The sequence below is a fragment of the Sceloporus occidentalis genome, unplaced genomic scaffold (assembly GCF_023333645.1).
Source record: "Sceloporus occidentalis isolate IW3139 unplaced genomic scaffold, rSceOcc1.0.p SCAF_164, whole genome shotgun sequence".
In the NCBI taxonomy this organism is placed as follows: Eukaryota; Metazoa; Chordata; class Lepidosauria; order Squamata; family Phrynosomatidae; genus Sceloporus; species Sceloporus occidentalis.
Genome location: NW_028317144.1, coordinates 870,364 through 896,606, shown reverse-complemented (window position 1 = coordinate 896,606; position 26,243 = coordinate 870,364). Strand labels below are relative to the sequence as shown.

The 26,243-nt window shown below is 38.3% G+C and overlaps 1 protein-coding gene across 1 annotated transcript; it reads right to left on the bottom strand.

Moving 5' to 3' along the window:
- Window positions 1-13,370: 13,370 nt before the first annotated feature.
- On the bottom strand, window positions 13,371-25,607 carry LOC149279486 (purine nucleoside phosphorylase LACC1-like). The gene is made up of 5 exons (XM_089501119.1): window positions 25,037-25,607; window positions 23,271-23,452; window positions 22,209-22,374; window positions 18,875-19,100; window positions 13,371-13,545 (listed from the first exon to the last, which is right to left on the bottom strand). Exons 1-5 carry the CDS (start codon window positions 25,605-25,607, stop codon window positions 13,371-13,373), a joined length of 1,320 nt encoding a protein of 439 aa, XP_089357245.1.
- Between the last annotated feature and the right edge of the window lie 636 nt (window positions 25,608-26,243).

Below are 26,243 nucleotides of genomic sequence, written 5' to 3'. Positions count from 1 at the left end.
ATACAATCAGTCTTGCATGCGTTGTGGCACAGTGATGCAGAATCTGTCAACTGCTGTCAATCACTTCCTGCCTACACACTTGTTCCCATTTTCCAAGCACTAGCTATATAATTTAAAAAGCATGTGTAGGCATAAAAGTGGCCATATATAGCATGCAAGTGGGCACATAAAGCATTCACAACTGTAATGAGCTTAGTTTAGTGTGAGATGTGAGAACACGCAAATCCACTTAAAATGTAACAATCAGATTATGTGACATTGTTAAAAATAATCAAACATGAATATATTTATTTATTTTAATAGGTAATGAACTAGTTTTCCTTAAACACACACACACATTATATATATATATATATATATATATATATATATATCTACAGTATATGTAATTAAAGAAAATCATTGACAAGGTTGCTGTTCATGCTGATATTTGCTTAGACCTTGTAAAACAGAGCTGGGATTATCAGCGGCTATTAAACAAGGCTACAAAGACTTTGAATGATCTGTAGAAAGATACAGAGTTTATTGACCAAACTTCTTTTTATGCCTGAATTTGGCACTATGCCTAAGAATCTGATCAAGCTTTTCAATTCGATGCCAGGCTTTTGAAGTTGTGGTGACTTTTGTACACCGGTATGTATTGGTTTCCAAGATTACACTACAGTAGCCTGTAATCCACACTATTAGAAAGGAACACACAAAATTAAAGAAGTAGTTTAGATTTATTGTAGTGGATGCAAATGGTGACTTTTATACAGTGCATTCTTACAAAGTCTCTTTTAATGTCCTGCTAATTAATACGCATCTAGCCATAGCAACATCAGAGAGTTTACCAACTGTCTACAAGAAAGTAATGTAGAATTACAAATGCCTAGTGGTGAACTAGAACTACGATTTTATCTGTATTCTGAAAGTAAAAAACAAGCAAGAAAAAAATGTTAAAATTAAACCAGGAAAATGAAAATAGCGGAGTAGCTACTCTAGGGTTATTGAAACAGATGTTGTCCAGATAAGACTGTAGAACAGTTGAGAGACATCGGCATAGAAAGGGTTTTGTTATTTTAAATGTGCATAAGTGATTATTGTTAGAGATAATTACCAGCTCTGGAACCAAAACAAAAAAACATCTTGTCTAAATTAAACATACACTTATATATTAACTATAGTTACTATAATTCAGACAAGCTTCAGTGAACAACCAGTCTGGATACCAGCTATCTTTAGACTGAGAGGTTTAGGTTATGTGCCTCTTTAAAAACACAATTGTGTGGATTTTCTGCCACCTTCCTCACATACAGGCAATCTAACTGTTTTTTTCAGTCCAAAACATAAGCTGTATCTAACCCTTTTGCTCCATCAGAGGCATATAATATTACACATATGCAAACAGGGTCAAAACGATTTGTTTGATCTTTTTGTGTTTTATACATGGTCTTGCCATGTTACTATATTTATTTATATGCTGTTACATTACAATTCATGCAAATGAATCATGCATTGCTTATGTCTCTTTGATACAGTGTGTGCATATCCTTGTTATCTTGGTATAATGAGGCGCATGTGCACAAGATAGAGTTTAGTACCACCGCATTGAAGTGTGAAGTCATGACATCACGTTATGCGGAAGTCATGACAACATGTTACGCGTAGGTGTTCCAGGTTTGGTTTTTAAACTTTATAAATGCCTCGAATACATTTACGGGTAGAGTATATTGAGTTTCTTAGGCTGTTTCCGCTCTTCTGCCACACACATATGCCATCTACAGTATATTGGATGTAAGTCTCTTTACCTTTTGCAATGTTTAATCTATTTGCTGTCAATAAAACTATTTTTTAGAGCATATATATCAGTTGTGCTCTTTCCTTTTTTATTTTCTTTTGCGCGGCCAACTTTTATACACATTTTTGGTTTGCTTTTGGCCCATTGTTTTTTGGCTCAAGTTTGCTCCAGGTTATGTTCATGGAGATGTGGATGAAGATAGAAGATAAAAGATAGAAGATGAAGAACAAGAAGATGCAAAAGTGGAAGTGGTCAACGGAGAAGGTAGAGAGCGTGAGAAAGAGAGTGATCGAGAATGAACGTATGAGTGAAAGAGCCCAAGAATTCTGGATGAAAAATTTTCTTCCACTTTGTTGCGGGTCTGCCCTAGCTTTCATGCCAAAATCTGGTAAAGTAGCAATCCATACAAATCCGGTTGCACAAGTCTAGTAGGCATTTAGCTGCCCTAAAGAGTCGAAAATAAACAAACTATCATAAAAGAGACATTGCAATTTAGCCGCTGTAAAGACCCACTAGTTTCACTTGTTGGATACCTACCTGGAGCGACGTTTATTTTTAAAGTGGAGAAATAATAGAATAACAGGTCATAGTCTAAAACGAGAAGGTCAGAGGCATAGATGTAAAAAGGTTTGATGTTACAGAGAGGATTACACTTCAGCCTCTCAGCAGAAGTGGTAGAAGTTAATAAAAGTAGGGATTATAAACATGAATGAGATATGGCAACCCTGAAGTTAAGACAAGAACAAAGACTGATTGGGTGTGTACAGCAATAATACAGACCACACCAGATGAGCTGACTGGTTCTTCTCTGCCATCAATTTAATACTTTTATTTGCTTTAGTTCTTTCCTCTATGTCTACTCTCCACCTTCTCCATCTATCCTTCTGGCTCACTAACAGAACAATAACATTTGTCAAAACAATTAGTATATTTAAATGAAATACCCAAATGGGCTCTAATAACCAGTAACCCATTGTCTTACACCAGGGAAATATCATAAGCCATGTTGCCTGAAGTGTACCAATTCAAAAAGCTCTCAATGAGAGAGACAGGGAAAACAGAGGAGTGGGTACTAACTGGATACAAATGTATCACCCTCAATAATAAATATGAAGAAAAGCAGAAGACTCAGCCAGGATAATGGTCAAAAACAGTTCTCCTCTTTCTTAATGGAAACACCGACTGGTTTCGCCGTGAACAAACGCCCTTATCAAGGTCTTCTGCTTTTCTTCATATTCATTATTGAGGGTGATACATTTGTATCCAGTGAGTACCTACTCCTCTGTTTCCCCTTTCTCTCTCATTGAGAGCTTTTTAATATTTATTGTTGCTACTTACAGAGTGGAGTTCATATTTATAAGCAGCTCCGGTGATCCTTTTGCTATATTGTAGGCTGAAGTGTACCAAAACATGATCTTAACCGGGAGCCAATGCCCATAAAGCACATCATCGCCCCATGGGGATTGGGGTAGTTGGAAACAACATGGCAACCCTGAACAGGGGACAGTACGCTTCCAATAATTGCAGGGTTTATATTTCATATTAATGTTTTGGTAAATATTTAATAATATAACTTAACTTGATACATATATGTAAATATGCTAGACATCTTCTACTAAAATGACAAGCTTTTACAACTACAATTTTAAGAAGGTTTTCATCTAATATTAGTGCAAAAACAAATGTTGGCTCTGACACATGATAACTATCATATTGAATGCTATCAAATGAGTATAATGAGCTGTTGATTGGATAATGTGGGGATGTAAGTCAATTATTTTACATTGTTCTCTGAAAAAAACTAATACAAAGATGAGCTTGCATTTAACACTTTGTTGCGCAAAGGATGATTAATGATCCTTTATACAATTCTATGGAAGATTTGTGGGAGTGAAGGGAGGACAACAAAATCTTCTCAACTGTTCACTGGCTACTAAAAACCACTTCAGCTGATAAAATAGAAAAACACCCCACTTAACAACATAAACTGAACTCATTACCACCCAATGAGTCACAAAATGTTCCTTACTGCAAGCGGTAGCCCATTAAATGCAAACACAATTATTCATCCTATAAACACATTTGTGTTTTTCACAGGGGAAGACAGGAACCAAAAAAGAATGCATAATGTCTCCTAGTTGATTGAAATGAAGTAAACAAGATTTTTGTACTGTTTTGCTGTGGTGGATAATATCAATGTCCAGAACAACAGCCAAGAAAAAAACAAGTCATCAACCACCACGTCTTAAATCTTCTTGTTAGTAAATGAAATCCATGATTTGTGCAATTCCTCTTCTAATAAGAACAAGGTTACTAGAAAAATGTGGAGCAAGTAATCATCACCAAAAAATGAAAGTATTATAAACTCATTTCCCCCAAAATGAGAGGCTTCTCAATCAAGTCCTGCCAAATGAAAAGAAATTGAATACATTTCCAACACGAAACAATGACCACATATATAGTATTTAAACAAATATATAAAATACATAAAACTGTTTAAAACCTCCACTGTTGCTGTATACTTGTGTAATTAACTAAAACAGTTTCCAAACCTTTCTTTAAGCATCATATAATCTGCAAATACTATTCATAAGGCACACATTGTATCTTAAGTTTCCCTGTTAAATACTTTTCATAAAACAACATAATTGGTCAGCATAAATGAAGAACCCAATAAACCGTGTGATTATTACTTTAACAGGCGTAAAAAAAATGAATTTAAAAATGACTCCCATGTATTAAAATCATGAATTGTTACATTTCTAATGTATCAAGCTGGATGTTTTATTTAAGAATAATTCCTGTACATATCAGCAGTGCTATACTCTGATTCTCGGCTTAGTGGACACTGTCAGCCCGCAGTTTTAAAAACTGCACGGCTTGCAGCTGCACACTAATGAAGTGGATAACCCCACATCGAGGTTCCATGATTTCAATGTGATAGAGACACGTTGCCATAGCAACGCGCCTCCTGACATGGAAAATGAGCTGTTGAGACTCTGCTCCTACAGACTTACACATCAAGTATCCAACGTGAGGAACGCTTCCAAATCTACCGTATTTATTTACAGTGCCGTCATATTTCACTTTACGAATGTCCCTCATAAAGCTTTAATTTTATTTAATTTCTAGCCTAAAATTTTGTAAAGGCAAATGTTAATATAAGCCTGTTAAATCTTCATTTAAAGATGAATTAAACCATCCTTATGAGAGGGGTATGATAGATAGATAGATAGATAGATAGATAGATAGATAGATAGATAGTATTACTCTTATTACTCTCCTTATGATATAAAGGAGAAAAAAGGGTTCATTAAATCCTTAAACTATTTAATGTGTTGTGTACATACCCATTTAGTATAACTTGGTCTCTGTTTCTTAGATGACCTCATTATTCACATTAAAAATAAGTTTACATAAAAACATAATTTATGAAATAAAGACTTCACAACTGTTGCATGCAAATCAAAGTGACACCCTCCCCCCACAAGTGTTTAGATTATTACATGAAATTGTACAATTTGAATTCAGCATTCAAATTGGTATAAGAGTCTTAAATTCATATATCCAGCACATCTCGTGTTTTGCAAGCTCCTTTTATGATCCTTATCTGTCCAGTTTGTAGTATGTGACTAATGGCCATAAAACTCCAGCCTATAGGGTTTTTTCTTGTGAATTATAATGATAAGTTATGATTTTTGTATACATCCCAGGTATGTCTTGAATGATGACCTATAATGCTTTGAAAACTTGTGAAGCAACAACTTCAGTTGTCAGTTCTAACCTCTATGACTATTCTTCGTTCTATCACTAAATCTACCCCATCATTGTACTATCGTAATACCCATCTTTTGTGTCCCAGTTATTACTTTCTCCCTGAAATACCAATTTATTAATGTAGTGTTTTTAAAGTGCCGTGGTTATGTTTGCTTAGTATGTTTGGATGAAAATTTGCATTGCAATAAGTAGATGTTTTCAGTGCTGTCTCCGGTGTGGATGAGAATACAAATTTGCCAGGAGTGTGCTCAGAGCAAATGGGTATATGGAAATGAGCCTCCAGCACGAATAATGAACCACTGTCAAGTATAACTTCAGCTCTATATAATACATTTCATGTTTACTGCTTGGTTATTAGGTACGCCACAAAAATAAGGAAGTAGTACAAAAAAAACTACCTGATGTATTCAGACCAATATGATTGAGTCACGTAAAGTTGAGCTGATTTGTGGTGTCTGCTCTGTCTACTGTCTGTAATATTCATAACATACCTTTATTTAGTCTAGGCAGACTTATCCCAATAAAAAATTATCTAATCTCTTCTCTTCTGCATCTGCCATCCTTACTGCTGAGCTTTGGGATATTATGTATCCTGATGCTCTGTCTATTAAGTATGAGCAGTATGCCATAGAGGAATGTGTCCGTTAGCCAAAGCCCTTCATAGTGTAAATGGCCCACGGCAAGCCCAAGATACATGGACTGGGAAATCATCTTGTGACTACTGATGTTAGTAATATGCTCTGTCTCATCAATATCTACCCTACCCTTTTAAGTTCCATAAAATAATGTGGATGTGATGTGTGTGTGGGATGAATTCCATCTGAAAAGGAGACCTCAGAGGATCTGAAATAAATCTGACTTTACATCTTTTTCTATGTTGACCTACTAAAAGTTAAGTCTCTTGGGCTAATATAACTATTTTGAAAGGCACTGGGCGCACAACTCAACAAGCCTGGGCAGACCCAAACCTCCATGCCATACTTAAGCCAGGACCACAATGTGTGTAAGTGCAGCTGGACTTGCCCAAAGTGTTAGGAAAGTTTTTTGACAATACATGCAATGACCAAAACCCAAAACCTGAGGAGGAATTTGAGCCAGCTTGGTGGCTTTGCTTTGGGTCTGCTCCGACTAATATACCCATACTCTTGCTGGCCTATGCAGTGTTGGGGTTGAGCTACTGCAAGCTCCCCCAGCTATACATGAACAGATACCCACTACCACTGACTGACTAATGCCGCTTGGATTTGACAGTGGTCATTGAAGCAAATTCAATTTTTCTTTCTATTAACTGAAATGTAAAAAATGTGGGTGCAGGTTTAACCTTTAAACTTTCTGTAGTACGTGATCCATTTAGTTATTTTCTAACTATTAATACATATGAAATGTTCAAAAATATTTTGTCATGATGACTCAGCATGCGTCATTCTTTTGGGAAAGATTAACACAGCCTTAACTGAGGCTTACCCAATCGTCAATCCTACTCCTGTCTATCACAGTTACCCTCTAATTGTTTTACTTTGTAAACCCTACAATTTTAACTGGGAGTTCCATTCATCCAAAAATATTTGCTGCCTCTAAGTCTTCCGCATCTCCAGCATCCTCTTCCTTGAGCATACCTCTGGTTTCATTTGAGCTGACACTAAACTTAAAAACTATTGAACTATAAAAATAAAACTAGCATTCACCTCCTAGATATTAAAGTAGATATTACCATAGTACATTTGTGACTTACAGATGACTGCCACTTGATTTCCAGCAATAATTTTTATTGAACAAACTACAATTTTCCCTATGTTTTTCAATATAAACATGAAGGCCTTATCTTGGCATGTTGTTCTACCATGCACCAACAAGAAGCATCTGTGTAACTAAATGTGTATTTCTTCTGTATCTAATGGTCAAAGTATACATATATGACAGCGTCTAGTAGTGTGAGGAAAGAAGTAAGACTTTCAGTTATATTTTAATACATTGATTATTTCTTAATGTTATCTTTGTTCAGTAGTATTCTAGATTGTAAGTTTAAAAGCAAGACTGCCTGTATCTAATGTGTTTTTTTTTTAGTTTTAGTGTGCAGTTACGGGGCTCCTGAGCCACTCAGGGCATTTCTCTTATATCATTTGGTGGCCTCCGCTTATGTATCTGGGTTCCATTGTTTAAAATTGATTGGTGTTAATCATTTCCAATGGTTCCTCCTTTGGTTCTGTTGTGGGTGGAATGGGTTTACGGACAGGGGGTCGAGCCCTTTCTCATGGCCATTATACTCAGTTTAATCTAGTACTAACCTCAATCAATGCTAGAAGCTTAAACCAACCCAAAAAAGGTCCAGAGCTTTACGAGATTTCAAATGTAGGAAAGCCTCAGTTGTGCTTGTACAGGAAAAGCATTTCAGGGGCAATGACCCCCCTCATTTATGCAATCACCTTTTCCCATTAGCATTCTATAGCAACAATACCTCAAGCAAATTCAAGGTTGTGGCAATTCTCCTCTCCAAACACACTCCTTTTCTGCTGGTGGACTGGCTTTCTAACTCAGAGGGTAGATTTTTCTCGATGGATCCATAGCGGGTTTCTCATACACATTTGCTAATGTCTATCTACCAAATAGGCAAAAACACAAGGCTTTTGCCTTCATCATGGGTTCCTTGACAGGGTTTAATGAAGGAGTGCTAGTGTTGGAGGTGACTTGAACATCTCCTTGGATCCTAGGGTTGATACCTCGAGTGGGGTCACACACATTCCGTAAATTTTGCTCCACGCTGCGTAGCAACCGATTGGTGGACTGTTAGGAGGAGAGGGGCTACATGTTCTATTCCCCACTGCATGGGATTTACTCACGGATAGGCTCCTAATTTTATGAAGCACTACCACCTGGATCTCATTGTCAGTGCAGCCATCGCATCAGCAGAGTGGTCCAATCATTCCCTAGTTTCCCTGGTTCTGAGTGCACCCATCTTCAGGCCTTTTCAAACAACTTGAAGGCTCAGTGTGGTGCTCCTGTCGGATTCTCTAGTGGTCATGGAAGTGAGACAGACCTTGGATCATTATTTCCATGAGAACGATCTCCCTCTGCAGAAATTGTTACAGTATCCCAACAGATAGCCTTCTTTCCCATTTGATGTTTGGAAGCATCCAGCGTTCATTTATACTCACGAAAGGTTTCTTTTACTCACATGGTGACAAATGCACACAAGAAGCAACAACAACACCTATACATAAAATGGAAACGACAACGGGGAAGATTACCCACAAACTGGCAGAGATCACAGGCTCCTGTTGCATGTATTACTTGGAGACTCATGTGCACAGGACTACTAGCCAGGAGCCGGCCTCAGCACTGGAGGTCCCTATTGCAGTTGAGGAGGTGGTTTCCCCGCAACCCTTTATCTGGGCCACTCTTCTCATCTGGTGGCTGAGAGGGGTTGGGGGGAATCTTTCAACATACCCTGCGCCGATGCTGTCTTTGGCCTAGAATCCAGACTTCCTGATAGATATGGAGAGGGGACTTCCACCTCCGCTGGCTCTTGGTGCAATGCTTCTCCACTACACCCATGCGGGGGTGTCTACCTATAAGTGCTCTCTTACGATAGATCTCCTTAATGCAGCAAAATGCATGATCCCACTACATTGGAAGACTGAACAAGTCCCCTCCACTAGGTAGTGGGTTGACCGGGTGAAGGAGACAAGGGCAGTTGCGGAACTGGTGAACCTAGCTGCCTTGAATCCAATTGATCGCCTCTTTGGGCTTTGGTACTCAGATTGGATTGTACTCCACTCAGGGACGTACCTAGAGTATTTGGTCCCTGGGGCAGATCCCGTATGTGGCGCCCCCCCTCTTTAAAACAGCTACCAATATATACTAAGGCAGACATTGACGATGGTACAGCCTAACTCCTATCATTATACAGTGAGGCAGACATTGACAGTGGTACAGCATAAATCCTATCACTATACACTGAGCCAGACAGTACGGTGGAACAGAATAACTACTATCACTATACACTGAGGCAGACACTGGCGGTAGTACAGGATAACTACTATCATTATATACTTAGACTAGGGTGACCACATCAGCCATGTTTTCCAGGACACATATAATTTTCACTTATTACTGAACAGACCAGATAAAGTGCTGCCCTGCAGTATGGATGATGTGCTGGTCATCAATATGAAAAACGTATAGATATCCTGGAAAACATGGCCAATATGTTCACCCTGAGACAGACATTGACGGTGGTATATAGTGATAGGAGTTAGGCTGTGACACCGTCAACTAGATTGTAAACTCACAAGAGCAGGGCCTTCTTTTCTTTTTGTGTCAGATTGATAAGTGATTTTAAATTTTACTGACTTATTGTAACAGGGCTATGAAATCTGCTGGCACTATTTACATTCATATCATGTTATGCACAGCTCAGTATATAGTGATGGGAGTTATGATCTACTTTACAGCATAACTCCCACCACTATACACTGAACAAGACATTGACAATAGTACAGCATAAATCCTGTCACTCTCCCACACTTACTAATGCTCTCTCACTCTCTCTCTCCCACTCTGAAGGAGATCATAGCTCTCTAGTTGTCTACTCATCCCTCCACTTCTCTGTATTCTTCCTTCCCCCTTTTTTTCCCCTTCCATCTCCCCCCCTTTCCTCCACCTTTTTCCCATCCTCCCTTCCAAAGTCTTGGCAGACATGTTTTTATGGCATATCTCACAATTATGATATTGCTTATACATACACGCAGATGCTTTGTGCTTGTATTCACTTGGTATTCCCTCTGTATTGTATTCACACCACAGTTCTCTGCACCTTCTTACACTTAAAGTGAATATACCTGCTGTAGTGGCAATACCCTTTTGTCTCCTCCCCATCATACCTCCCTTCTTTTTGGCAAATATGAAAATGAAAAAATTTCATAAATATAGCTCGTATTATATATATATATATCAAAAATAATAATTCTTAAAAGTACTGAATGTATTTAGAATTCAGTACATGTTGGCATAATGTACAATGCAATGTACATATATACTCAATGCTCAAGTGCTTCCTTGTATGCAATAGTTATATTTATCTGATATTCCAAACAGCTACACACAATTCCCTCACTTCCCGTCAGTTTTCTAGCATTTTCTTTCTGAGTAGTTATATAAATCCTTTAGGTGCCACCTAGTGGCCAAAATCACAAATATGTTGCAATAATCATTCTAGTCAATTTTATATACACTCACTGGCCACTTGTTAAAGTACACCTGTTAAATTGCTTGTTAACACAAATAGCTAATCAGCCAATCACATTGCAGTAAAGTGCATTTAGGCATGAGGACATTCTTATTCTCAAGACAACTTTTTTATCTTCAAACCGAGCATCAGAATGGAGTTTGAATGTGGCATGGTTGTTGGTGCCAGACAGGCTTGTCTGAGTATTTTATAAACTGCTGATCTACTGGAATTTTCGCGCACAACCATCTCTAGGGTATACAGAGAATGGCCCGAAAAATAGAAAATATCCAGTGAGTGGCAGTTGTGTGGACGAAAATGCCTTGTTGATGTCAGAGGAGAGTGGGCAGACTGGTTCGAGATGACAGAAAGGCAACAGTAACTCAAATAACCACTCGCTCCAACCAAGGTATGGCAAATACCATCTCTGAATGCGCAACACGTTCAACAGATAGGCTACAGCAGCAGAAGACCACACCAGGTGTCACTCATGTCAGCTAAGAACAGGAAACTGAGGCCACAATTCGCACAGGCTCACCAAAATTGGACAATGGAAAACTGGAAGAACATTGCCTGGTCTGATGAGTCTCAATGCCGCGGTTGGTCAGATCCATCCTGCCTTGTATCAACGTTTCAGGCCAATTAAGCATTGTTTTAATGCAACAGCCTATCTGAATATTGTTGCTGATGGCTACTTCCAGCAGGATAGTGAACCATGGCAGAAAGCTCACATCATCTCAAACTGGTTTGAGAATGACGATGAGTTCACTGTACTCCAATGGCCTCCACAGTCACCAGATCTCAATCCAATAGAGCACCTTTAGGATGTGGGGGGAACAGGAGATTCGCATCATGGATGTGCAGCCGACAAATCTGCATCAATTGTGTGATGCCATCATGTCCATATGGACCAACATCTCGGAGGAATGTTTTCAGCACCTTGTAGAAAATATGCCATGAAGAATGAAGGCAGTTCTGAAGGCAAAAGTGGGTCCAACCCGGTACTAGCAAGGTGTACCTAATAAAGTGGCCAGTTGGTGTATATATACACACACACTATATGGACTAAAGTATTGGGACACCTGACCATTACACCAACAGGGATTTTTATGATATCACATTCAAAATACACAGACATTAATATGTAGTTGGTTCCCCCTTTCCAGTTATAACAGCTTCCACTCATCTGGGAACACTTTCCAGAAGACTTTGGACATAGTTATAGTACATGTACACTATATGGACAAAGGTATTGTGACACTTGCCCATTACACCAACTGGAACTTTTATGACATTGCATTCTAAATACATAGACATTAATATGTACTTCCTCCTTTTGCACCTTTAACAGCACTCTTCTGGAAAGGATTTCCACAAGATTGTGGAGTGTTTCTGTGGGAATTACTGCCCAGCCATCCAGTAGAGTATTTGTGAGGTTAGGCACTGATGTTGGACCAGAAGGCCTGGCTCGCAATCTCCATTCCAGTTCATCCCAAAGGTGTTCGATGGGGTTGAGGTCTAGGCTCTGTGCGGGCTTTGTTAGAATAGTGCCTTCCCCAAACTGTTCCAAGTGGACATACAAAGACATTTTGGACAATGCTATGCTTCAAACTTTGTGGGAGTGTGTACATGTGTGCTTGTAAGAGTAAGTATATGTGGAAGGATATGTATGTGTGTTAGCATGTGTAACTATGTGTAAGTGTGTTTACGTATGTGTGCCAGAGTGTATGTTGCAAGGGCCAAAAAAGGCACAGGCAAACTGTTTGGGGACAATGATGGCACAGGCAGAGTGCTTGGAGGTTAGGATGGCACTGACAAGCTGCTTGGGGCCAAATTTGGCATTGTAGGACATTTTGCTTGGTGAAGTTGGGGTTGTGATTTCTAGTTACGCTCCTGAGCTTCTCCTTATGGTAAGTTTTTGATTATTTTTATACTTTAATATGCTTTATTCTTTAATATGCTTTATTCTTTGGTGAGGCTATGAGGGACATTAAACTGTCTGTAGAGTAAAATGGTTGCTCCAAGTTGTATCATATTACTGTTCATCAGAATAACAATATTTTTAACAGAAGAATATTGTTTACTCATATGTTTTATAAATAGATTCTAACAATAATAATCTGTGTTGTGGTCCAATGTTAATTAAAGTGATGCCAACGTGTATGACTCCAATTGTTTGTTAAACTGTTTGTTACACTGTTATGCATAACACATCTGGATATATTGTTATCATACTTCCCACTAGGTCAACTTATGACCTTAAATGAACTTGTCAGAAAAAAGCATTTGTCAAAAATGTAAGAGGAAGTGTTCAGCTGTCCAGGTAGCAATCCTGCCCAATATGGTGGAAAAAGCACCAGTGCCAACATTCTGTTGTGGGGAGACATCACGTAAACCTTTTCTGTTAATGTGTTTGGAACATATATATGTATGGTACAGAGTTTAGAAGGAAATTATTATTATTATAATTTTTTTTTATTAATGTGTAGGATTTGGGAAAATGACAGATCTGTTTAAATGACGCATGCTTTATCTCCTCTTCCTTATCTGCAGGATAAATGTGGCATTAACATCACCATCCTACTTGTGTTATTCTTTAATTGATATGAAGCCAATTTGAGTGCCGAAATTTGTGCCATCTCGAACGTGGGAAAAAAATTTGTCTGGGTGGCAGGAGGTACAGAGGGTAAGGTTCTGATTCTTGTCAGCGACCGACTCATCCTGGATATGTTCTGGCAGAATACCTCCACGTTCTAGAAGAATTCTTAAACAACAAAGAAAAAAATGCAAATCACATATCAGACTGTTTATATGCTTCTATAACTGACACAATGTCACATTCAATATAATTAATCTAAACAAAATTGGAAAAAAAAACATCTGTTACTGTTTCTTTCCCTCTCTCTCGATGATGCAGCATAGGCCACTAAGTCATCAGTGCGGAAAGCTACTCTTTTCCGAATGATTCAAAAGCTTTGAATTGGCCGCATCAAACTGAATTAATTATGAATCCTCCCGGGGCTGTACTTAATTGTCATGTGACATAAATGTACTCATGGGTTCTTGCTGTAGAAACTAAAGAAAAGCTTCTGCATTGTTTTTATGTGATTACAGTTTCAGAAGAAATAAAAAATGGCATATAACAGCTGCGTGAATGCTTTACACTTTTGCTTGGTTTTTCCTTAAAATTACATGGAAGAATTCAGCAGAATCCCCAACTATTTAATTGACTCTTTATCTGTTGTGCGCGTACATTCCTTAATGGTTCTATACAGGAAACATATGAGTTAAACAGTTTTTAATGGTACAGCACCTTTTACATTTTGTTGTAATATGCTATATTATTTTCAGTACTACCACGTGCACACAAGAAAACACATCCCACGGGAGTGAAAAGGAAATCCTAGCAAAGGCAAACAAAAGGAGACTGTATCTCGAGAAAGACCATAAATATAAAACAAAAAAGCATTTGCAACATTTTCTATTACACTGGCTGAAAATATTGGGTAATTTTCCATGTAATTGACATTGCGAGCCAAAAAAATAACTTTTAAGAAACCAACAAATAACCTAAAAGAAGCTCAGTTGGAAATTAATAACTATGATTAGATTGTATGTTCTGCTGAATAAACTCTATATGAACCCTGTATGTACCTCCCCCAAATCCCAATTTCAAACTGGCAGAACCCTTATAATAGACACAGCATGTGATGCATATGAAAATAATTTCACTGTGTTGCCGGTCACCTTGTGAGAATTAGTAATATGTGGCTATGCATCGATTAATTCCCCTTCTCTGGACAGATGCTGTACACAGGGGCGGCATAATCAGTACTACAGAACTTCACAAATTCCCATTTCGCTTTTTTTGTGATTGAATATCGACTCATTTTGTTTATCATTAACTCATTCAGCAGAACATTTATCTAGACAGCTGTCTGGACTTTCCAGATCGTACCCCCAGGCGGATTTGTCCAGGCTGTTGTGCCAGTCTCTAGAAGCTCACCTGTTTCCCTTCCCCTTCCTCTCTGGTCTTTTTGTAATGTAAAGACTCAGACATAAATATATTTAAGGTAGCCATATGCTTATTAGCCTTTCTCTGTAAAGTAAAACTTTGTTACATTACATCTAAATCTCCGTCCCTCTAAATATCTAATATTTAATGACATCCAGCTTGTGTTTCTCTTCAACCAACTGTTTCAAAGACAAAGTATAATATTGGGAAAAGTGATACATTCATACTGTGCGTGATTTGTGCTCTGAATTCGTGGACATGGACAATGTTAAGTAGTGCAGCGAACATCTTCAGGTTAACACTGGCTGCATAAATTCTTGACCTTATTTTTATTAATAGTCTAGAAATATGACGTGGGCTTCACAAATACTAACACCGGGAAGGTCTGACTTCAACGCTCTCCCTAATGACAACCCAGCCAACAATAGATATAAAGGCCCCAGACAGTTATTATGCAAACAAAAGCCGCACAGAGAACAGAAGGGAGATAATGGTTTAATGTTTCACAGATAACTGAACCAATTACCCTACCACCTGTGCCCAAGCCAGCTTTAAAAGGCTGGTCTTTTGCATAACAAAGATTAGAATTCTATACCAGCAAATTACATCGACAAACAGGATTGTGCAACACTAAATTCCAGGTTTATATTCAATTACATTTTGGCCGCTACAAAATATTCAAGCAATTTCATAGAATTACTTTACAGGGCAGGGAGAGGATATGTTATTAATCATGGAAAGACAATCAACCCCTTTATCGCCAGTATTACAATTTGGCCTTTCTTTGAACAGGTACATACCCTTTCACATGTTAGAACAATCTGTACGTGCACTTTGTTGCATGTTTTTTCATGTGCATGCTTTGTATTTGACCTTTTTTTAAAGGTTGGGATAGCGGGTTAGCCAGACAGTTCAATAAGTGATGCAGAAGAGGTATAGTGGGCTTTGAAACAAGAACACATTTTTTTATGAGTGGATTCAGTGCTGTCAATTAATAAATAATGACTGTATTTCAACATGTTCTTTTATGAATATTTGACACAACAAAACGGTTTAACCTTATTTAATCTCCTCTACAACTACAGTGATGTTGCTAGGCAGGTCAGTGACATAATACTTGGATGTATTACTAAAGATATTCAACAGGTCCTGAAGACTCCCTCTTAAAAAGGATGGTCTGTGTACTCGTAACACATTTTGGTTTTCAACATCCTCACGGCCAATACTGTAAATGCAAGGATAATGAGCACAACTGACCATTATTTGTAATCACGTGTTCATAGGTTTTTCCAATATGGCTTCAAACCAAATGAATTAATATTGCATAATCTTGCACTGAAAATGGCTTCTTCATAATGAGCTGAGCAACTTTCATAAAATATTTAGCACCAGAACTCTGTTAACCAGTGTCATATAACATTAGGTGTAAGGGAAGTCATGCCAATCCGCTGAATAAGATTTAACGCACTGTAAGATATAGAACTTCTGGAAATGGTTTATTTAATGACCGAGAGATATGCCCAATTTCTTTAACATATATCAAAAGCAGTAGGGGACAAATACAATTGCCATTCTGTTGAATAAGGTCTATTGGAAAGCTTTAAATCTGTACAACTGGTTTGGTTTCCTATAATTTGAGGAACACTTATAGTAGAAATGCAGAAAGACATCCCAGAAGATAAAAAAATCTTATCTTACGCAAGTCTAGGTTTTACCCCCTTCTGTCTGTTTACATGTCACCATGATGCCACAGACAGAGCTCCCTCCCTAGTGGTATATAGATATAGACTCCTCTTCTCTATCACATGCTGGCACATCAAGAGGCTCTGAGAATCATGATCTAGAATCCCTACTAACACAGGAATAATATGGGAGCTGTTAAGGCAGATCAGTTCTGAGAAAGATGCAGATAACCCTACTTGCCCTCTAAATCATAAACATACAGAATCCACAGGAGTTACAGAGCAATCGGGTCACAGCTGCATCCTCTAAAGGAGCGGTGATGGTTACTTTGTACTAGCACAACAAATGGTAATATTGTGGCATTTCTAGATGCCTTCCTATATATATGTATGGGTGCCAGGGTAAGTACCGTACATCACAGTACCAGGATGTGTATAAGTCGGTACAAGTATGTATTCATTCGAAAATGAGTGTGTGCATGTATGAGTGTATCACTGCAAATGTACAGAAGTATAGGTTATTTAGTGATGCCATACCTAAATGTTTATAAGCACCAGCATATTAGAAGAAAACACATATGATTAAGGCCCACCTTAATCTATAGTACAAAGATTATATACTGTGGTATAATAGTGGCATCCTATATTTTTTTGTATGATTTACTGGTTATTCACTGTTTCTGTTCATAAGTGATATGTATAAGGATGTCAGTGTGTATAACCAAGCTTAAATGTCACATATATTTCACCTCTTGTCCACATGCGTACATTTATATGTACTGAAAAATCAATTAACAATGGGTTATTGGGAAATGAGAAGTAACAATGGGTGATCATTACACAGCTGATTTTAAAATAAATCTTTTCTTTGCTAATAAAAGGCATTCTGCCGGCTAGGAGTGATGTGAATCCTGCCTCAAATACTTTCCACTATCTCAACAGTCCACGAAGGTAGAAAGGGAAAATATTTATACTGAGATTTGAGTATCTATGGAAACTTTTCCTGAACTGAGCATTTTACTTTCACTGTAATTACCAAACAAAACCAGTTTAATGCCATTGAAATACTAATCGGTATTTCCCAGAAAATACGGATCATAAACTGAGCTTAGTCAGGTGTGTCTGCAATAGCGCAGAGACAAGCAGACTCAATATTTACACAGGAACCCTGCTTGTAACACTACACCAGTTTGGTTAAACTTTAATTTAATTTCCTGTACTAACAAGCAACAAAATTGTGTGTTTCCATTTTTTTTTTACATTTGTTTTACTTTTAGGAGAAACTGCATACTTCCAAAGGGACTTAGTTTAAAATAAAATGAGACTTTTGGTGGAGTAGCTTAATTCTGAGTTTCTATAAAATGAACCATGGAAAGTATAATGAGCGGTTCTATATGAAGCTAAACGCTTTCTATTTTTGCTGATGAAGTCGTCGTGGAAATCCATCTTCCGTTGGATGCAGAGCAAGTGCCTTTTTTCTTTCTTTCTACAAAAAACACTAACCACAAAGTCAGTCTTGCTGTGAGACCGCATTGCAGCAGGCTGGTGGTGAGTATGGCACATGGGCACACGCAGCATGAATGTGTAAGTCGAGCACATCTCCTGCAAGGCAAGTAACTGGGGGGCAGGAAAAGAGGAGGCAAATGTATAAGAGGGGGTACTCTGCAAGTGAGGAAAAGCTTTTAATTAAAGGTACCACTCAGCGATAATACGAATTAAAACACATAAGATGGCTGAAGTGCTCTTTTAATTCTAGACGGAATAAAACAGTATCGTTATTTGAATAAAAATGTGTCTAACCTGCCTCTTGTGTCTTAAAAACCGTATTTTTAAAAAACAAATGTATTTCTTTAATATATTTATATTTTAGTTTCAAACAAAGTCTGCAATATCTTATATTTTGTTAGCTAGTAAATAGAGGAATTACCAGTTTTCAGTTCACCTTTGTTTTCTGCAGTAATTAAGCCCAAGGATGCCACTGACAAATATTGACATTTGTCATAGACCAGACAACACACATGCCCATATATTCACAAGTATGACAGCAAACATAGAAATAAAGTATTTCACTTGAAAAACATGCAAAATATACCGTATACTTTAATAGATGCATTCATCCTGGTTGTTTTGCTCTTTGATACATGCTATAACGCAGTTGGTGATGCACAATCACTTAATGGTTGAGTCTAATGGACCGTATGTGTCATCATACCACTCCTTGACACTACTGACACAGGAATTCCAAAACACAGCACAATTGTGTAACAACTTAACATGAAGACAAATAATCTTACAAACAATGAATCAACTGGAGTCCATGGCAAAGTAGTTCTAAAACATTTGCCTCTAAATGTTACAGGTAAAGGGGTATTATGTTAAGGTGTACAAAGACTCACCTAGTAGCTCTGCGTATGTCAATGTAGGGGTTGGGTGAGTCAAGCTGCCTAACACACTGAGGGTCGATTGCATGAAATGCTTTGGCTTCTTGCTGTGAGAGCGTAAAGCAGCAAGGTCCCACAGAAGGTCCAAGTACCACGAATATGTCCTTCACATTGGACCCATACTCTGACATCATAGCATTTACTGTGGCCATTGCAACTCCTAGTAGGGTACCTTTCCAACCTAAAATAGAAAAGAAATTATTGCTTGCAATTGAGTTTATTTATTTAAAATGAATTTATTAAAAAAAAATAATAGTACAAGAAGGGCTTGGACTGGCCATCAGGCAAACTGGCCAAACACCTTCCACGTACCCTTAAGGTCACTAATGCGCCAGATGCCGTCTGTTAGTATGTGGCCACTGGCTGCATGTAGTGCAATTAGTGTTTATTCCAGATATTTTGCTCATCATAGAGATGATGCTAATATATAACACCACACATGTCTCATAAAGCAAATTAAAGCATTTTCTAATTGCCATTTCTTAGGGACACAGCTGTTTCGTCTAGCTCATTATCCAGTAATAATGTGTTTACTACAGGCTTTTTATGGAGTGTATGTAGGAGGGAGGTGGGGTGAGGGATGAATATTATACTTGACTTATAATTTTTTTTTTTTAAATTACACATAACATATGTTTGATTGAAAATATAGTAAAAGTAACCGTGACTTGTCAAGTTCTGCCATGATGTCCACTAAGTGCTCCAAACAGAGGCGTATATAGAGATGGGCGCCATCTCAAGGGGGGCGCCGGTGAGCGGCTTTTAAATGCCGCTCACCGGCATTTTTTTTCATTTTTTTTTATGCGGAGGAGAGAGAGGGGCGTCTAGCAACCGCTCGGCGCCCCTCATTCTCCTCCACGAGCCCTCTACCCCCATCCCGGTGCCGGCATTTCATGCAGAGCGCCGCAATATGCCGGCATATTGGGGCGCTCTGCATGAAATGCCGGCACCAGCGAGCGGCTTTTAAACACTGATGCGGAGGAGATAGAGGGGCGCCGAGCGGTTGCTAGGCGCCCCTCTATCTCCTCCGCATCAGTGTTTAAAAGCCGCTCGCTGGTGCCCGCTGCTTCACTGCTGGGCGCCGAAATATGACATCATATTACGGCGCTCAGCAAAGAAGCAGCGGGCACCAGCGAGCGGTGCAGGAAGACAGCAACATCGTCAAGGTGAGAGGGGGGGTTAAAAAGTGGTGAGGGAGGGGGTTAAAAAGTGGTGAGGGAGGGGGTTAAAAAGTGGTGAGGGAGGGAGGGAGGGATGGGGTTAAAAAGTGGTGAGGGAGGGAGGGATGGGGTTAAAAAGTGGTGAGGGAGGGAGGGAGGGATGGGGTTAAAAAGTGGTGAGGGAGGGAGGGAGGGATGGGGTTAAAAAGTGGTGAGGGAGGGAGGGGGTTAAAAAGTGGTGAGGGAGGGAGGGGGTTAAAAAGTGGTGCGGGAGGGAGGGGGTTAAAAAGTGGTGAGGGAGGGGGTTAAAAAGTGGGGAGGGAGGGGTTAAAAAGTGGGGAGGGGTTAAAAAGTGGGGAGGGAGGGGTTAAAAAGTGGTGAGGGAGGGGGTTAAAAAGTGGTGAGGAAGGGAGGGAGGGGGTTAAAAAGTGGTAAGGAAGGGAGGGAGGGGGTTAAAAAGTGGTAAGGAAGGGAGGGAGGGGGTTAAAAAGTGGTAAGGAAGGGAGGGAGGGGGTTAAAAAGTGGTAAGGGAGGGAGGGGGTGGGTTAAAAAGTGATGAGGGAGGGAGGGGGTTAAAAAGTGATGAGGGAGGGGGGTAGATATAAGTAAAGAGTGTGCATTAATGTGTGGATGCATTGAGTGAATGAGAGAGAGCATGAGTTAATGTGTGGATGAGTTGTCTGAATGAGGGCGAGCATGAGTTAATGTGTGGATGAGTTGTCTGAATTAAAGTGTGAATTAGTGAGTGACTGTAAAAGTGTTTGTGTATCATAGATGTATAATTGTGGAAGGGCAAAGATGGCACTAGCTGGAGGTTTGAGCCTTGGGGACCGAGATGGCACAGGCAGGGTGTATATGGGACAAAGATGGCACTGGCCGGACTGTTTGAGGACAAAGTTGACTTGTGGTGGGCTATTTGGGGACAAAGATGGCAAATCTTATGTGTGTAATCTGGGTGCTGGTCAGGTTCTATGTGGGCAGTGTGGACGCCAGGGCTGGCTTTGGGGTGCAACCTGTGATCTATGCCTGTAATTTAGGGGGTTTTAAATATACCTTTAATGCCGTGTTTTTATGTGAATTCCAATTGATCTTTACCTGCAAAGCTGGGTTTTTGTGTTATGCTGTAGATCCATATCTGCTATGCTATGTTTCCATACATTATTTATGTGTACCTGCAAATACAGGGTTAATATGTCTTATTCAGTTGATCTATACCTGCGATGCTACGTTTCATATATTATTATTGAATACCTGCAAATACAGGACTTGTATGTCTGATTCTGTTTATTTGATATATACCTTCAGTGCTGAGATCACAAGTGAATTTCAATTGATCTGGGTTTGCGTGTTGATCTATACCCGCTATCGGCAGCAGGGACTAATATATATATATATATATATATATATATATATATATATATATATATATATAGGCAGCAGGGGCTAGTAAATGGGTTTTAGATATTTGGACAGGGGCGCAATTTCAGTGCTTGCCATAGGCGCTATTTTCAGTAGATACGCCTCTGGCTCCAAATATTATATTTGCAAACTTATAACAGTCTGGTGTGCTGCAGTGCCACCTACTGGATAAAGAGATTCATAGCAAATGGTCTGCTTCATAGATAATTAATAGACAATTTGAAGACAAGCAGACAAAAGCTTTAAATACATGAAATCAATATATGAACACTCACCGAGTAATCCCAAAAGAACATCTGACAATACCAAGGGCTGATATTACACAGCGACACAATAGGATAAGCTTCTATCAAGCTTACTGTTGCCTTCTGATTTACAAGAACCATTTATTTTGCCCATTTTTTAACCTTTTTTGGTAAAATAATGTAGAATTTAGAGCAAATAATTGATGACATGTAATCTAATTGATACGCTAAACACACGTGTGTTATACAGTACAAAAATAACAACTACAAAGCCAAGCTTGTGTGCTTTGGATAGTACCTTGACCTGGGAGGTCTTCCCCTTTGCAGGATGCTGATCCTCTCGGAACCATTTTTACAAAACACCACTGATGTTAACCAGTCTATAATAATCCCTAACATTTAATATAAATTAAATTGTCACATGTCAGGAGATTGTGGTGTTTTCAGCAGATCCAGTGAGTTTACCTGAATGGGCAGCTCCACATGCCTTGGTTACTGGATCACAGAATAGAAGAGGTATACAGTCAGCGCCAGGAGCTGCTATTACGACACCCCTCTGATTGGTTACTATCCCATCATAGCAGTCCGGTTCAGGTTTTCCCATTATCCAAACATTATTGGCATGATCCACCTACAAACAAGTAACACATAATGTTGTCATCTTTGATTTTAACTATATTAGCCATGTCTTAACGTTATTAGTTTCTCGGATCTCTTGCTATAGTTTACAAATGTTTATGAAATTATACAATTCCAAAGTAAATATAAGCTATTAGCAAAATGCCCCCTTAAAGGGAAAGTATAATGCCCCATACAGCAGGTTGCAGGGGGCCCCGTTAGATACCCTGGAACTGAGTGTGCTGGAGTTGATTGGTGCAATGGTAATGCATCTCCTGGGGTAACTGATAAATCCCTCCATGCATTTGCATTGGTTAAAATACATATATAAAGGTGACACTCTGCTATCATATGCATGGGTGGAGTGTTAAGAGTAGATTTGTATAATCTGCAAATACCATTATGTGATATTACCTATTTAATGTAATATATTTTGGTAACATTTTTGCACTCAGGTTTAATGGTAGATTTTAATCGAGAATACATAAATAAGATACATGGCTATAAAAAATATAAAAATAGGTTCAAGAAGTACTTAAGTCTGCCAAGTCCTAGTCCCTATTTTGGTTAATTGCTAATTCTTATAATTACATGCCATGGTACATAATTTGGGGTATGCTGGATTTAGGTAAAACTGCAAATTACCAGTTGTTTTCAATGGATATGTTCAAAACATTATGTAACAGTTACGCATTTTTGAGATTTAAAAGGTTACTTAAAAATTGATTACAATTAAGGAAGTTTGGGGGAACCCTTATAGAAAACCTGTGATGTCACAAAATGCATCAAGATTTAATAGAGAGAAACTCAATACAGTTGAAAGCAAGGACGCGTTATAGGGAATGTAGACTAGGGTGATGGATTACCACTTTAATAATTTACTGAAGTAATTTTCTAAAGTTGTATTACCTTCACAGGGACATAATTCTTTGGACTGAATCCGGCAACTTCACCTAACCGTCGGAAATTTTCTGCGACAACCATCTTTGGATCTCTCCTTCTGGAACTACTGAAGAGATTTAGTGCACTCAGGGTGGGTATGTAGGATATGCCTCCTGATCTTGTTGTATAGCCATGCAGAAAGATGTCCTCTATAAGGAATAATAATAATAATGTAAACTAAGAAATATTAAAAATGAAAGGTATTGACACTGGATACAAATATGACTGTTTATTTTCTAAGTTGTGTTTGATGTATTCATTATTAGCTTGTTCTTTATTGCACACAGTTATGTGAAATGACAGTGTGCTCTTACAAAACAGGAAGAGTGATGCTAATTGCTTCTGATTCACACAGCTGGATAAATATTTGGGTCATGGCGCCATCTAGTGGATTCAAAGGGTAAAGCACCAGCGTCCTAACATTTGGATTGATTTGCATTCTTGACAAATATTACCAATTTACTGGTACATATAGTTTGCTGGTAAAATGTTGCAATATTTGGCCCATTTCCTCTTTGAGAAAATTTGTCTACTGGCTTTTCTGAAATTTAGCTAAGCTTAAAGTGGGAGCATTTGTTAACTGGCAGACAAGTCATGTATTTAACGCTCACTCATGGGAAGTTTTAAAAGCCAAGCAATTTCCAAATCCAGTTTATGATTTACCAAAATCTAACATGAGAGGGTATGGGTAAAGGAGCCCAAGGAATTCATGTTATGGCCCAACTTTAGTATACGTACAAAAAAAACACACTAGCAATTTAAAACCACAATGTTGGTGAGATAATGTGAGCACCACCACTACTGTGAGTTAATTTTAACGGAGCATCCATGGAGAGAGCTGATTTTAACCTAGCTAAAATTATAACTACTTTAAGAAAAATGGTACATTTTTTTTATCACTCCATTATCTTCAAGTTTCTTAGGCTATCTCTGAACTGGTGAGGAGGGAGAGTCAATGAACTCATAATTCTGTAAACAAGTAGACATTAGTTCATTCCCCATCCTTGCTTTTATTAGAAAGTAAATTCAGAGGCTCCCCAGTTATACTGCAATCAACGTTTAGTTTTACATTTTGCAGAAAAGTAAAATGTTTTTCAATACTGAGATAAATGGTGAGAGATCACAGTGATTTTACATTGTGAATAGGGCTGGGTTGGTTTTGTACTTGTATGCATCAACATTACATTAGACATGTGCAGATGGACCGAAAACGATTTGAGCTTTTTGCAGTGGCCTGGCTTCATTTTTGTGGCTTTGTACGAATCATTGATTTTACCAAAATTTGGTAAGTTTGCAATGTGTACAAGTCTACTATACATCATGCAGGTGTACCTGCAGAATTTTAAAAAATGTTTATTTTTTCTCACCGTAATATTGCTATAGAATCTGCAGGCGCGCTATAAAAAATATAATAAAAATAACAACTATAATAAAATACTCTTGTCTGATGCAGTGATGATAGTGTGGCCGCACATTACGTTTCTTATGCTCATGCAACTTGCAGCCGGGTATATCTAGCTGGCAATCACACACTACAGCGCCTGGTCTGTCACAGGAGCGGCAGTTTGGGGGGCTATGGAGCGCTGCGTGCCAGCAGCCCACCAGGCATTTGTCTTTTGGGCTAGATGGCCGGTCTGCTGCTCATAAGATCTAATGGATCCTCACCAAGGTAGAATCCCCATGATCACAGTTTGTTTTTACAATATATACCCTAGGGAAATAAATAACCTTACCTGGGATAAGATATGATTTAAGGATTTCAAGCTTTCCTTTTAGAGGCGCCAGACTTTCTAGATGCTCCTGGATGCTTCTCCTTGTGTATTTTTCATAATCCTCCAAGGCTACTTGTGATACACCATTTAAATGTTTCACATAGTCTGTTTCATAGTGTACTTCAAATGTCTCAATTCTGAATTTATAGATCTCAGTAAACAGAAGTTTTAAAAACATACCCATTTGCTTCTTTTTTTGCTGTGGCAATAAGACAAGTATTTTATTAATGTTCAACCTATCAATGTCTTGTTTGATTGAATAAAGAATTGCTGCCATGCTTGAATTCCGTACTATTTGAAGACCATTTTTTAAGACTTTTAAATGCTGGATTGTTACAACAAATGATACGTCTTGAGTCCCGTTTACGCACCTGGAATCTTGATGGAGCATTAAGTATGTAAATGGAGCATTTGTGCCGTAACATTTTTCAAGAGTGTTTAGGGCACAGTTCAAAGCTTCTTCATTTCTTTGGTTGTGCAAAAGGCATCCTGGATCAAACAGGTCGATAAGAACTGCTTCTTCTCTACTCATTTCTTCCATCATTTAATAAAAACCCAGAATAAATAATATACCTACAGCAAAAAGAACAGAGGTTAAGAGAAAGGGTAAAAAATGGTTTGGGAAACTATAAAACCAATGCAGGCTAAATCAATCACCCAGTCATTGGTAGCACGCGATAATATTGTCAAAGGTTTATGCAGTATTCAGAGTAAGTAAAAGTAAAAAATATATCCTTAAATTCAAATTGTGGATGATGTCTTCTATGAGACAAACGAATTGGACAAACTGGCTTGACATCATCCACAATTTGAATTTAAGTATATGTTTTTTAGTTTTCAATTACACTTTATTCACATTGGTGTTACATTGAAAGAATAGATATATTCATTTTATTGAATACTGCACAGCATTGTATTTATTCACTTTTATGATATATTTGTTATAAATTATTATAGTACTATACTTTATCTACTTCCTCTATAATACATTCATATAAAACTGTCACATTATAAATGGAAATACGTAATTGAATCTAGCACTCAAAAGCATTTATCACTAGTATTGTCGTTAATATCTTTATTTAATGTTACTTTTTTTCTACCTTTCCTTTTGAGATTCATATTTTCATCCACCAAAGGCCACGTAATGCCAATTCCCTTGAGTAAA